Below are 13,029 nucleotides of genomic sequence, written 5' to 3' on the forward strand. Positions count from 1 at the left end.
GCCCATTTCTGGTGTCCCCCGCCGTGATATTGCTGGAATATTGCTAAAAGCGGCGTAAAACTAAACTCAGTCAGTCAGTCTTATTGTATACACCCTTGGGTTGGGTTTTAAAAGGCTGTGTGATGAAAGTATTACATGATACGTAATAATAGTATGCAAATGGCAGCGAAGCAAGTGAGTTCAGTGGCAAAATAATTCAATCGACGGATTAACCCTTAATACGCTGTTAGATTAATCACTGTCATCCTGCACAGTAAATTTATAAAAAAAATAATTATATATGTATGTTTACTAAAGCCGATTGGAATACAGCCACATCTTGGCGCGTGTGTAAAGACAACAATTTGTCCAAAGGATGAGCCGATAATGTTGAGTTGTCTAGTTTAACTAAACCTTTTATCTCGTTACTCTCAACAATTCAAAATGATCAATATACAGACTCAATTTTACTATTTATTCATTATTTTATGAATAAGTCAATTGTTGTTATCAAAGCATGAAATATATAACAAATTTCTTACACTGCTTTCAATCTAAAAGTGACCAGATGACGAGAAGAATATGCACATAGTAGGTAGTGATAAGCAGAGGTTAGCAACAATAACAGGTAGCCGATGTCTATTTACACAGGTCACATATAGCATGTTAACATGTTGAACATGAATATATCCATTACATGAATATTTATATCCCAGTAGTTTGATGACCCGTGAAGATCCGGGGTAGAATAAGTCTTCAGCAACCCATGCTTCTCACAAAAGGCGACTATGCTTGTCGTAAGAGGCGACTAACGGGGTCGGGTGGTCAGGCTCGATGACTTGGTTGACACATGTCATCGGTTCTCCATTGCGCAGATCGATGCTCATGCTGTTGATCACTGGATTGTCTGGTCCAAACTCGATTATTTACAGACCGTCGCCATATAGCTTGAATATTGTTGAGTGCAGCGTAAAACTAAACTCACTCACTCACTCAGTAGTTTGATACAGATAGTGATGAATCATTGAGGATAGGATATAACGTGACACGGCGAAAGAGGGGTTCTCATTGTTACAGATATGCCCTTGGATTTACAAATTACCTATCAAAAGCTTAGACTCGCTTAAATCAATCACCATCAGTTATGTATGTACATATGGCTACAACGAAGATGAATGTCTCCACTAACTTGGGGGAAACATCGGCAAACCTTATGCAGATAAATTACACGAGTATCATGCATCAAATTGCTGAAAAGCATGTGCAAATATCGTGCATGAGAACAGCTGCGTTTTGGTGTAAAGTTTTGATAAAAAATCGCCATTTTTCACCAAGTTTCATCATTTATTGAACACATGACAATAAACTTTTCAGCGTCACGAATTTCTTTTACAATACATCAGCTCATGTATAAACAGTACCTTTAAACTGTATGGATTATTTTACAAAATCTAGTTCAGAACAGTTGACTGAAGTAAGTGGCTACATTTACACTAGTGAGTCTAAACTTTTGATGGGGAGTATATGAGTTTGTAAGTTTCACATTCAGTTTGCACATTAACCATTCATAAATAGGTGATAATTCACCACAAATGGATCCGCTATTTACAAACAGAGATCTACAAGGAATGGCAAAAGTTATGTTCCACTGAAAACAGATTTGTCAGTAATTCAGATAAATTCTGATCAATATAACACTCCCAACACACCCCACCCCCGGACTTTTAACGTATACAGAATCATAGTTACACATCAGTTCATATTTCGTTTTGTTCTTTTGCGATAGACTTTGTAATTAACACTAATAGTAAAACATTAATCACTGCTGCAAATACCAGCATCTGCTGCATACTGCGATCTTGTACAATATACCCAGGACCTTCAGACAATCAACGTCCTGCCTGGGTTCAGACAAATACCAGCATCTGCTGCATACTGCGATCTTGTACAATATACCCAGGACCTTCAAACAATCAACGTACTGCCTGGGTTCAGACAAATACCAGCATCTGCTGCATACTGCGATCTTGTACAATATACCCAGGACCTTCAGACAATCAACGTACTGCCTGGGTTCAGACAAATACCAGCATCTGCTGCATACTGCGATCTTGTACAATATACCCAGGACCTTCAGACAATCAACGTACTGCCTGGGTTCAGACAAATACCAGCATCTGCTGCATACTGCGATCTTGTACAATATACCCAGGACCTTCAGACAATCAACGTACTGCCTGGGTTCAGACAAATACCAGCATCTGCTGCATACTGCGATCTTGTACAATATACCCAGGACCTTCAGACAATCAACGTCCTGCCTGGGTTCAGACATTGGTGTCAGTATTGTACATACAGAGTGTCATGCTGGTGATGAGGACTTTTCTACCAATTGTAGTCTTTGAAGGATCCTGTAATGCTGTGGCCTGATATCAGTTCTCCTGTTATATCTGCAGCGAAGGTAGGACAACCACGCATCATGACCCACATGGGTCTGTCAAAATCTACATCTGTGACAGTGGTGTACACTGTGTTATCAGCAGCATTGATAACTGACAGTTTGTTGTTAGCTCCGTCAAGTACAAAACACAGTCGTACGTCATAAGACTGGCCAACTCTGTTCTGGGTGAGTGGGGTGTCCCTGAGGTAGGTGCCATTATAGCCAACCAAGAGACACAGCTGCTGCTTCTTGTCGAGGCATGCAGCAACACGTACACTCAGTCCAGTGAGTTGATGGTAGGGAGCATCTACAGGGGTGGGGGTCAGAGCAGTCTCTAGCATCATACAGTTGTCTGGTATATTTCCTTTCACAGAGAACCCAAGGTTTACTTGATAGATACACTTTTGACCGGGACTGTTTCGGACCATCAGGGGTCTGGACGCCATAACTGATCTCATTTGTTGTATCCGACATCCTGTATCAGGAGAAGGGGTGGTTGGTAGAGTGTTGGTGATTACCCGCCTAGATACGCTTATATCACGCCGAGCTGTTCCTGGGTCCCATTCCAGCATAGGGCCTGTGTGAAGTATGACGTTCATAATTGATACAAACCACTTCCATTGCAGTGAACGAGAAGTTATTGATATCATAGAAACAAAACGTTGTGGAGATAAGCCATATATATGTATGTAGCTGTACAATAACCTTTAAATAAACCTCGGTATAGAATCGATACATAGAACTGTACATCCAGGGTAAATGAACACTTATGTTACTATTATAAAAATCACACTAGAGTGATGAATTGACAAATGGGACACAGAAAACGTATTGAAGCTTCCAGAACTACTCACATGTTATCTCCCCTTCACACAACTTCCGGTCCGTTTCCATCACTGAAACAAGGCATAGGTCATGTACTATCTCCACAATATCATATATATGTTCTGGGGCTGGTAAAACAGTCCCACACATCTCTTTCGAAACGGCATTGAACAACAAATTAGGACCAGCTCCAAGGAGAGAATGATTTGAGACCTAGTGCTGTGACGATTCATCGATACGCATCGATGCATCGATCCATGGCCCGCCGATACAGTCAATCGATACAAAGTTTTACACTGTTGTATATCCTGATACGATTCTTCACTGGACCACGATACATCGATGTTTTACTTTGAATATTGCCGAATCGCGATATCTGTCAAGAAATACTTACTTTTGTTTGATGGTTAAAATATATGCATAATTATTTTCTCTTCAAAAGATTCTCGGAAATTCTGGCGTCAGGAACTGTGTCAAACATAGCGCTCACATTTTGGGAACATTCACAAAGTCCGTGTATAAATTTAATTATGTCATTCCCGAAGGAACATTGAAAAACGGTGACGGAATTTGACGAAATACTTTAAAGGGGTTTTGTTTTGATCTTAAGGTGTTTTATAGTTGGTGTTAGATTTTAGTATCGTGATACGTATCGTATTGCCACCCTTGTATCGGGATTCGTATCGTATCGCAGCTTCAGAGCACAATACTTTGTCACATTCAGCCACTCACACACACACACCCCCAACTCACTCATTCACTCACCCCCACCCCTCAACTCACTCATTCACTCACCCCCCTTCCCCCAACACAAAACCACCCCATTTCTTCATCACTCACTCACTCATCCTTCCACCCACCCACGCACTAACTCATTCACGCTTGCAAACACTCACTCACCCACTCACTCACTCACACACACACACACACAACTCACTCATTCACTCTCCCGACCCACCCCACACAAACCCACCCCGTTTATCCATCACTCACTCACTCACCCTTTCACCCACCCATCCACTCACTCACGCTTGCAAGCACTTATTCACTCACACTCACACCCAACTCACTTATTCACTCTCCCACGCCCACCCCACCCCACACAAACCCATCCCGTTTCTCCATCACTCACTCACACACTTATGGAATTAAATCAAATGTATGTAGCTGTACAATAACCTCTAAATGAACCCCGGTACTTGCACCTTTGAGACCGATCTGAGAGCGGGTGATTAGCGGTTTGATTCCTGATCGTGCCATGCCACAAGGACGTTAAAACATGGTACTTGTTGTCTCCTTGTCTGGCGCTCAGCATTAAGGGGATAAAACAAGGACTGGTCGTCAATATGCTGTGATTCAGTGAATCATATACTCTCATACAGAACTGCAGCTTTCGGTTGGTCGGTCGGTCGCATTCATTCCGTCACTCACCCAACCACCCAACCACCCACCAACAAACCAAACTCACTAATTCACTAATATTTCCTAACCTGTTTATTTCGCAACATGTGTTAAAACACTGTAGCCATATGTCTACAAAAAATGTTTCTGGAACCATACAAATTCATGCGAATAAAACGTTTCAAAAACATTTCTGGAACATGTTTGAGGGAAGCTTTTTCATATTTATATTTTTTGGATACACATATAAAATTGTTTTCATTCATAATTTGTGGTATATGATATGAAATATAACAAATATGTAACCATCGCGGAGTTGTGAAGCGAGCACATAATAATTGATAAAGCACACAACAGGCCAATAGAATGCCGATAAAGTATGCCGAACTTGGCCCGATGCCAGGCCGATGCAGGGCCATTGAAGTTTGCCAACGTTAGGCCGATGTCGATCGGATGAGCAAAACTTCATCGGCCAGATGAAGTTTGCCGACTTGGGGCCGAGGATGCACATTCCTTCACTAAAACAACACCCAAACCAACCACCCACTCACTCACTCATCCAGGCCCACTCACTCAGTCACTCAAAACTAAAACAAGGACTGGTCGACGGAAAGTTATTACCCAAATGTCTACTCCTTACCTGTAGGTAACTCTGCTGGTTCCAGTACGATGGCATTGTATGCTTTAGAATCTGGCACATATTTCGGCCTCTCTGTTGGGGAGAACGTGACTGACCTGACCATTCCAGCTGCCTCGATACTATCACGAAGATGATGTATGTTTGCCTCCACAAAGTTCACACCAGTCATGACAAAGGATACCTCTTGTGGCGTCTCGTCCAACATGGCTCTCAAAGAGGCAGCTGAAGACCCCATCACTTGAAGATCATCTATCCTATCAGCTTTACTTCTCATTAGTTTTGTGTATTCAGTGGAAGATTTTACTCTTGCCTGCAAAACTCTTGTTAACTCCAGGGTCTCCTCTGTCAGGTGAAGATTATGAGCAGATTTATGTTCAACATCTGACAAGAGGACTGACCTCCGTTGCTTCAGCTCACTGGCTAGATCGTCAAAAGTTTTGTTGATATCATCTATGGCAACCCTCTTGGACATTTGGATGTTCTCTAGCTTCTGAATCAATTCTGCTTCTGTTTTTCTCAGTGTCTCTGACTTCACATACATCTTCACAAAAACGTCTTCTAAGGATTTTGACAGTTCTTGGTGTGCCTCATCCACAGACACAACATTATGTCCCTTCCCTTTATCGTGACCTACTACAGTGCATGAAACACAGACGACCTTGGTACAAGTGTGGCAGTAGAACTGTAGAGGCAGCTGGTGTTGACTACACTGATGTCGACGACGGAAACTCTGCACAGGTCGCCCCTTCATCTCATCAAAGGTAACTATTGTGTGTGTCTTTGTTGTTACATTCCTCCTGTGGGCATTCAGACAGGTAGAACAGAGAAATACCCCACAGTTGTCACACTGGGCTTGAGCTGTTTCCTTGTCAGGACAGTCTGTACATGGAAGATGAAGACCTTTCTGGATCTTGAGGTAGTCCAGAGTCTTCAGGATGACCGTCTCTTTGGGTAGGGATTTCACTCCACCAGGCAGATTATGTTGGTGTCGACATATGGGGCAGGATATGGCTTTGTTGCCTCCACTGTAGACTTCCAGACAGGGCTGACATATGGACTGGACACAGCATGGCATACGACGAGGAATTCGTATTGTGTCATCAAAGTGTTCTGTGCATAATGGACACTCTGTCAGAAGATCTTTGATCGCAGCCACTGAGACAAGATTCGCCATGTTTGTCTGGCAAAAGACATAATGATCATTATTATTGGAAATGAATTTCCTTTTATGGAATTGATAGATATGACAAATAATATGACTAAAAAGTGACACAGAGGGCTGGGTGCAATAAAGTGTTGTAGGATCAGTTTCTAGAATCAGACACAGAGAAGTTTTTTGATGGCAGCCACTGAGACAAGATCTGACATGGTTGCCTGGCAAAAAACATAATGGTCACTGTTATGAGGCAGTGTTGGACCTGGTCATGTACATTCTACCTGTTGACATGCGGAAAGGGGCAATGGTGTGCTCTATATTTAGACTTGTGCTATGTTTAGACAGAGTTCTGGAAGATAATACAACCGTCATCTAATGTGGAGAACGTTATAGAAAGGTCTAGTAACCTTTTCATATGTATACAAGGGGATGCCTTGCATCTCACTTTACATCTCAAGTTACAAGATACAATGTATTATGAGAGGATCATATCTCAACCTGGATATTCAGTCTCGGCCTTTTATAGATACTTGGCCATTGTTGCAGTGAGGTGAATATTACTATAACTGACCTTAATTGCTTTAATTACTGCAATTACTGTAATACCTTTGTAGTTTTTTGTTAATTTCTAAGTTTTGATGATGTTAGAATACATATGTCACACTTGTCTATTTTTGCTTGTTTTCGGCTAACTAACTACCGGTTTACCGGTATTTCCCAGTTCAGATATGACAACGATACGTATTGCGATAGGCTGATTGAAAACCGGTATTTTTACATGAATTCAATAAACAAATATTATTTACATTTATATTTTGTCATAAAAGTTTTTATTAAGTTTAATCAAGCATAGTGCTTTTGTTGTTTGTTTGCTTTATAAATCAAGCATTAACTCGGTTATAAGTAGTTTTTGTTTAAACAAATCTTCTTACAATATATTGCAATACATATCCAAATATATGCTTTCACTTCGAAAGATATCACAATATGAAACTTTTCGGCAATACCCACCCCTACTAACTACAATGAACTTTCATGTGTCAAACAATCTTTGACAGGATACCAGGGTGACCTGTGCCATATACCTGCTGATAGGAACCAGGAAGTCGGTATTCAGAAAAAGTAATTTAAGTACCTCGCAAACAGAAAGTATGATGTAAGATCAGATCAAAACTCCAGACAGCTTACGAAAAGAAAGAAAAGTGAAAGGAGCAAAATTGGTCTTCAGCAACCCTTAAGAAGGTCAGGGTCGCTGACTTGGTGTACACATACCACCGTATCCTAAATGCGTAGATCGATGCTCATGATGTTGATCACTGGATTGTCTGGTCCAGACTTGATTATTTACAGACCGCGCCATAGACGTGCAATGTTGCTGAGTGCGGCGTTAAACATCTAACAAACCAGGGCGACCTATACAGTAAATATCATTCACATGTCGGTAACAACCAGGAAGTAACTCGACATTGACACCAACCTGTAAAATCACTCCTCGAACAGAATATCTGATACAACCAAAACGTTGTTTAATTCCTAATGAAACTATATTATCCACATTAGATAATGTTTCTTACCTTTCGGGAACAACAGTAGAGCTGGGTTTAAGTTAGACGTCTACATACACGTATACATACACAACCTGTCCTACGTCATCTGCACACGCGCAGTAGCTACTTTCGTTTTGAGAACAATGGCATGAATAACACAAATAGAATGTGCAGTCTTACAACTGGGGATATGTAGGTCAGCTGTAAACTGTGCACTTAGATCACGTCTTGTGGGTTGCCACAGATACAGACTTAACCACAATAGCGGGTTTGAAAGACGAAAAGCTGTGAAGCTGGATAAACAAGCTGATGAGAGACCGTTCATAATTTATGGCTTGGGTGGTGAGATGTGGGGTGGTGATGATTTTTGTGGAGGAGTATGTACAATGTGAATGCTCCCCCCCCCTACAATTATGTACAATGTACCTGCATATTATGTACAAAATCAATGATCACCCCCTACTTATGAGGCATAATGTCTAAGCATATTTTTTAAACATTCATGTGTACAAAATTACTGACCCCACTACTACATCTGTACAAAATTGTTATACCAAGAACAAAATGGGTGACCCCCTAAAATCATCACCAACCAACCAACCACAAGCCCCCACCCCACCCTCACCCCCACACACCTCACACACCCATTGAGCACCATGAAAGCAACACCTTGAAGCCAGCGAGTACTAATGCTACCACGTACAACCCCTGCGAATCAAATACTAAACAACACCACAAATTAAGACATATTGTTTATCGATCATATAACCACAAACTATAATCAGTTGGTTTTTACAGTGGTACTGTGTATGGGTTTTGATGAATATTACTCAACCCCCAATAATAATGATAATAATGACCCTTCATGAAGCGCCTGTTTCCACGCACATGTGCATGTTCAAAGCGCTAACGCATTATTACCCTGGATAATCCAAACTGTCTGTGAGGCGGTAGAAGGTTAATAGTCTTATCTGACCGCGTTCCCATTTTCTGCTGGGTGAACAGAAGCAATTTTGAATAAACTCACCTGCCTAAGGTGAGACCATGTGCTTCGTTGTGGGGCAGGACTTAAGTCCTCGAAACTAGAGTCGAGCTGCCAAACACGGTCACCCATCCAAGGACTCTTCAATACATAACAGATTCGTGAGCATGACTGACCCAGTCGTCTGAGAAGCTGCAACTCACTGTACAGAGTTGCTTCCCTTGGGGATGCTTTATCTCTATGCCTGTGGGTTCGAATCACAGTTTACCTATGTGTGTAGGTTTATCGGTACCATATCCATGAACCCGTGAAGGTCCGGGTTAGAATATTGGCCATCATTAACCTATGCTTGTCGTAAAAGGCGACTAACGGGATCGGGGGGTGAGACTCGCTGACTTGGTTGACACATGTCATGGGTTCCCAATTGCGCGGATCGATGCTCATGGTGTTGATAACAGGATTATTTACAGACCGCCGCCATATAGCTGGAATATTGCTGAGTGCGGCGTAAAACTAAACTCACTCACTCACCATATCCATGATATGCTTTTAATGCGCTGGTCAACACAAATCCCATACTTTGAGTATTTTGGGGGGGTTAATATAATGGTAACACAAATCACCCATTTTCAATTTAAAAGTGTTGTCATTCGGCAAAAAGAGATAATACTGCACGTGAGTTGGATGTAGATGAAAAAGTAAAGCTGAATCGATATTAAACGAATCTTTAACAAACCAAACAAAGATTGCTCTTCTGCTGAACTTATTTATGAGGCCTGTTTCACAAAGTAATCTTGGCGCTACGACGCTGAGGTGTCCCAAATACCATAATTGTAGCCTTTGTAAAACAGGCCGGGAAGTGAACAGTTTACAGAATCGGGCTAGGATACACTGGTGATTATTTTTGTGATAATCGCACACGAGCTTTCGTTGATTCTCAACGTTGATTGGTCAGCTAAGCAGGGAAGAAATATGATTGGTTGACGAAACTACTTTTTATGATCCAAGTTCATTGACAACTTTTACCGTTTCATTGATAATTAGAACGTGCTGTACTCACACATTCCGAGATTTAAAAAAGAAAACATAAAGATTAAAGAATATGAATACTCTATTTTTAGACATTATTGTTTTGCAATAAAATTGCGTTATAAATAGTAGTCTTTTTAAAATAAATAACCTTAAAACAACCAACACAATCGTTTGCATTGACACTTCGTCGCATTGATGACATAGCATAACATAGTACCATGCTGGCTGGTCGCATGGAACTCTGGGTAGGAGAGTGGTTTTGCATTGCTTGTAAACAAACATTGCCGTCGTAACCCCGATCAAGGTCAATGACCTAGTTAAAGTTGACGGTGACCTAATAGGAAGAGTGATAAGAATTTTACAACCCTTGAATTCCTACAACCTGATGACTTTTTTGATCCATGCATTCCTAATCAATCCGAGAGGTTTGTTCCAGTATCCGATGCAGAGATTGACACATTCCGACTAGAGTTATCCTTCTTGGAACTGCTGTACTCTACTGTGACGAGACTGTAACACGCCTTCCACAGAACAAAATGTTGTTTAATCTTCAAACTTGTTGAGTTTCTCGACAGAAAACTTTTCCTAGATGAATTCGTAGGATAGTTGTCTTTTAGATTTCTAAACTTTTAACCGTTGCCAAAGTGTGTTTCAACACTACACGTCACACGTCACTAGACACGCGTCAGTCGTGAATGAACGATGTTCCGGCGACTTGATCAAGTAACGTTTTAGCTGTTATTATGTTAAATGATATTGCACTTAAGAGATCATTTGCATCAAAGTAAAACATCGTAATAAATTATTCCATAAAACTAGTTTTGTTGCATTTTAAAGCGATTTTACGAGGTACTACTTTCCATAGCGTTGTTATGTTACTACCGCTGCAGAAGTTAGGTTTAATACGCGCATGAATACGGATCAGCTGTTTGAGGTCGCAAGTCCTGTCTCCGGGTGTTTTAACTTCGTGGTTCTTCTTTTTAAATTACAATATGGGTGATAAATAGAATCACCAACTTGATACGAGTGATTACGGGAAATACGCCCTCGTTAAGATAATGTTCAGTGTCTCGCCAAGGCCCGGCACTGTGAACATTATTTCATTTCGGCATATTCCCCCGTAATCACTCGTACCTCGTGGGTTATTTTCTAAGTCGTAGGTGTCACTGGCGTCAACTTACATGTCCTTGACCTTATGTAAGGTGACATCAAATCCTCAGTGTATGATGCATGGGATGCCACTGTTATCTGCTGAATTGTTCCTGAGTTTCTGTCTGATCCCGTGGGACTGATATAGATGAAGTCTGTTCCTGAGTTACCAAGGCAACGACAACCACAGAAACAGCAACAACACCTACGTCATTGACGGTGGTCACCGTCGTCAGCCGACAAAACCAACGGTTTGTGCTAGGATATCCTCAAGTCTTAAACTGGTGCAGAGAAAGTCACTACTCCCCACTAACTATTGTCGTGCATATAATAAATCACATTTACACACGGTAGGCACTACATACATGTATATTTTGATATACATTTACACGATAATGTTGGTTATTAAAAATCATTATATGTGTTGAATACGGTTCCGAAAGCCCAGGCTTTCACTCCATCTCAAAAGTGTCATTGACCAATGAACATGTTGCTGCTAATGCTGATCTTGCTTCAGCAATGAAAACACTTTGTACTCAAGCCCATAACCGTAGGCATATAGCATTGTTAAAGGAATTACATTTGTACGACAAGATAAAGATTTTCCTGCTTCAAATATAGCTCCGACATCGTGCCGAGTAATCGGCTCTGCGTTTGGGAGAGATTTGTTCTGAACATTGAATGGAGTTTGTGGTGGGCTAGCATGCTCACACACTGTCAACCAGCGGTTTGTCTGATTCGTTTGTTTCGATTCAACCATAGACCACGTGGCCCGAGGCAAGGTTGCCTACGAGGCGAATATATAGGTTTAATTAACAATGGGACATGCTTTGTGTGATATGGCCGTCACAGTGTCCCAGTCCTCCGAATCATCTGCAAGTTCATTAGATACACAGTTCTGGAGCATCTTCCATTAACACGAGGAAGAATCGGTTACTTTTACCAGTCCATTTCTATTTTAATCACTGTATTGTCATTTTTATCAGTTTATTGCATTACATGTTGATTCTCAAGTTGAAACGAAAAGGTCAAGTTGTGAAACCAGCATATCACACAAAAATGTAATGTGATTAACGAAAGTATACTCATGGAGACAAATAAGGGAACACATGGAAGTACAAGTGTCTTTGTACTTTCATGTGTTCCCTTTTTATTTTCTTGAGTATATTTTAAATCAACTAAGTTTACAAATTAATTCATCACTACAAGGTATCACCAAGGCAGTATGAAATAGAGTGGCAGTGTACATTCAAAAGTAACATAATACAAGAGCATTGCTTATAGGAACACAGAGACAGTGACGGAAATATTCGCGTCTCAGCAACAATAGTCCGACTTGCAACTATATCCCTAGGCAGGGTATAAGATCACCACACACAATTCTTGCCTTCTCGTAACTTGGGGTGTAATGTGAGCTAGGTAGATACGGTTGCAGGGCGACCTTTGGCCTAAAAGGCTTATATGTGTTATGTTATGCATTATATTTTGTTCAGTTAAATTACATCGTACTTACCCGTTTTAACGAGGAAGTCTAAAACAGCTGTTTGTATGCAACCATACATTAAATTATCGCCAAGTATTGCGTTCATTGTAAAAGTAGTTTGGGTTTTGTTCCGCGCAGTTTCTTTAAGAGCCTTACGTGGGTTTTCATGAGCTTGACATTCAATGAGGTAGAGCTGAACTGTTTCTGGGCAGTGTAAGTTATAGCTGTCACACAGAGGAGATAGGTCTTTATCTAAAATACTTATATATGCCTTTAATCCACAATGTCCCAGCCTGAGGCGATTTAAAACAACTCCATGTGTAATGTGAGATGAGAGACAAGAGTAAGCTCCCTTATATACTCAAGAACAAGTCAAGATATTTCTACAATACTCT

At 40.9% G+C, this 13,029-nt stretch overlaps 1 protein-coding gene across 10 annotated transcripts in view; it reads right to left on the minus strand.

Moving 5' to 3' along the window:
* Nucleotides 1–9,149, minus strand: part of LOC124259687 (E3 ubiquitin-protein ligase arc-1-like) — a 91,543-nt gene extending 82,394 nt beyond the window's left edge. For 2 of the 10 annotated variants that reach the window (XM_046693868.1, XM_046693869.1), the window contains exons 1-3: nucleotides 9,016–9,146; nucleotides 5,286–6,465; nucleotides 3,274–3,315 (exon numbers count right to left, since the gene is read on the minus strand). In XM_046693868.1, coding sequence (XP_046549824.1) covers nucleotides 3,274–3,315; nucleotides 5,286–6,465; nucleotides 9,016–9,102 — 1,309 coding nt within the window. In that variant the 5' untranslated portion in view covers nucleotides 9,103–9,146. Of the gene's footprint in view, nucleotides 1–2,222; nucleotides 2,997–3,273; nucleotides 3,316–5,285; nucleotides 6,466–8,015; nucleotides 8,135–9,015 lie in introns of those variants that run through there. The other 8 variants (XM_046693871.1, XM_046693872.1, XM_046693867.1 and 5 more) reach the window with 7 other exon arrangements.
* Between the last annotated feature and the right edge of the window lie 3,880 nt (nucleotides 9,150–13,029).

This window comes from Haliotis rubra, unplaced genomic scaffold (assembly GCF_003918875.1).
Source record: "Haliotis rubra isolate DU_JTF1 unplaced genomic scaffold, ASM391887v1 Scf732, whole genome shotgun sequence".
Taxonomy (NCBI): Eukaryota; Metazoa; Mollusca; class Gastropoda; order Lepetellida; family Haliotidae; genus Haliotis; species Haliotis rubra.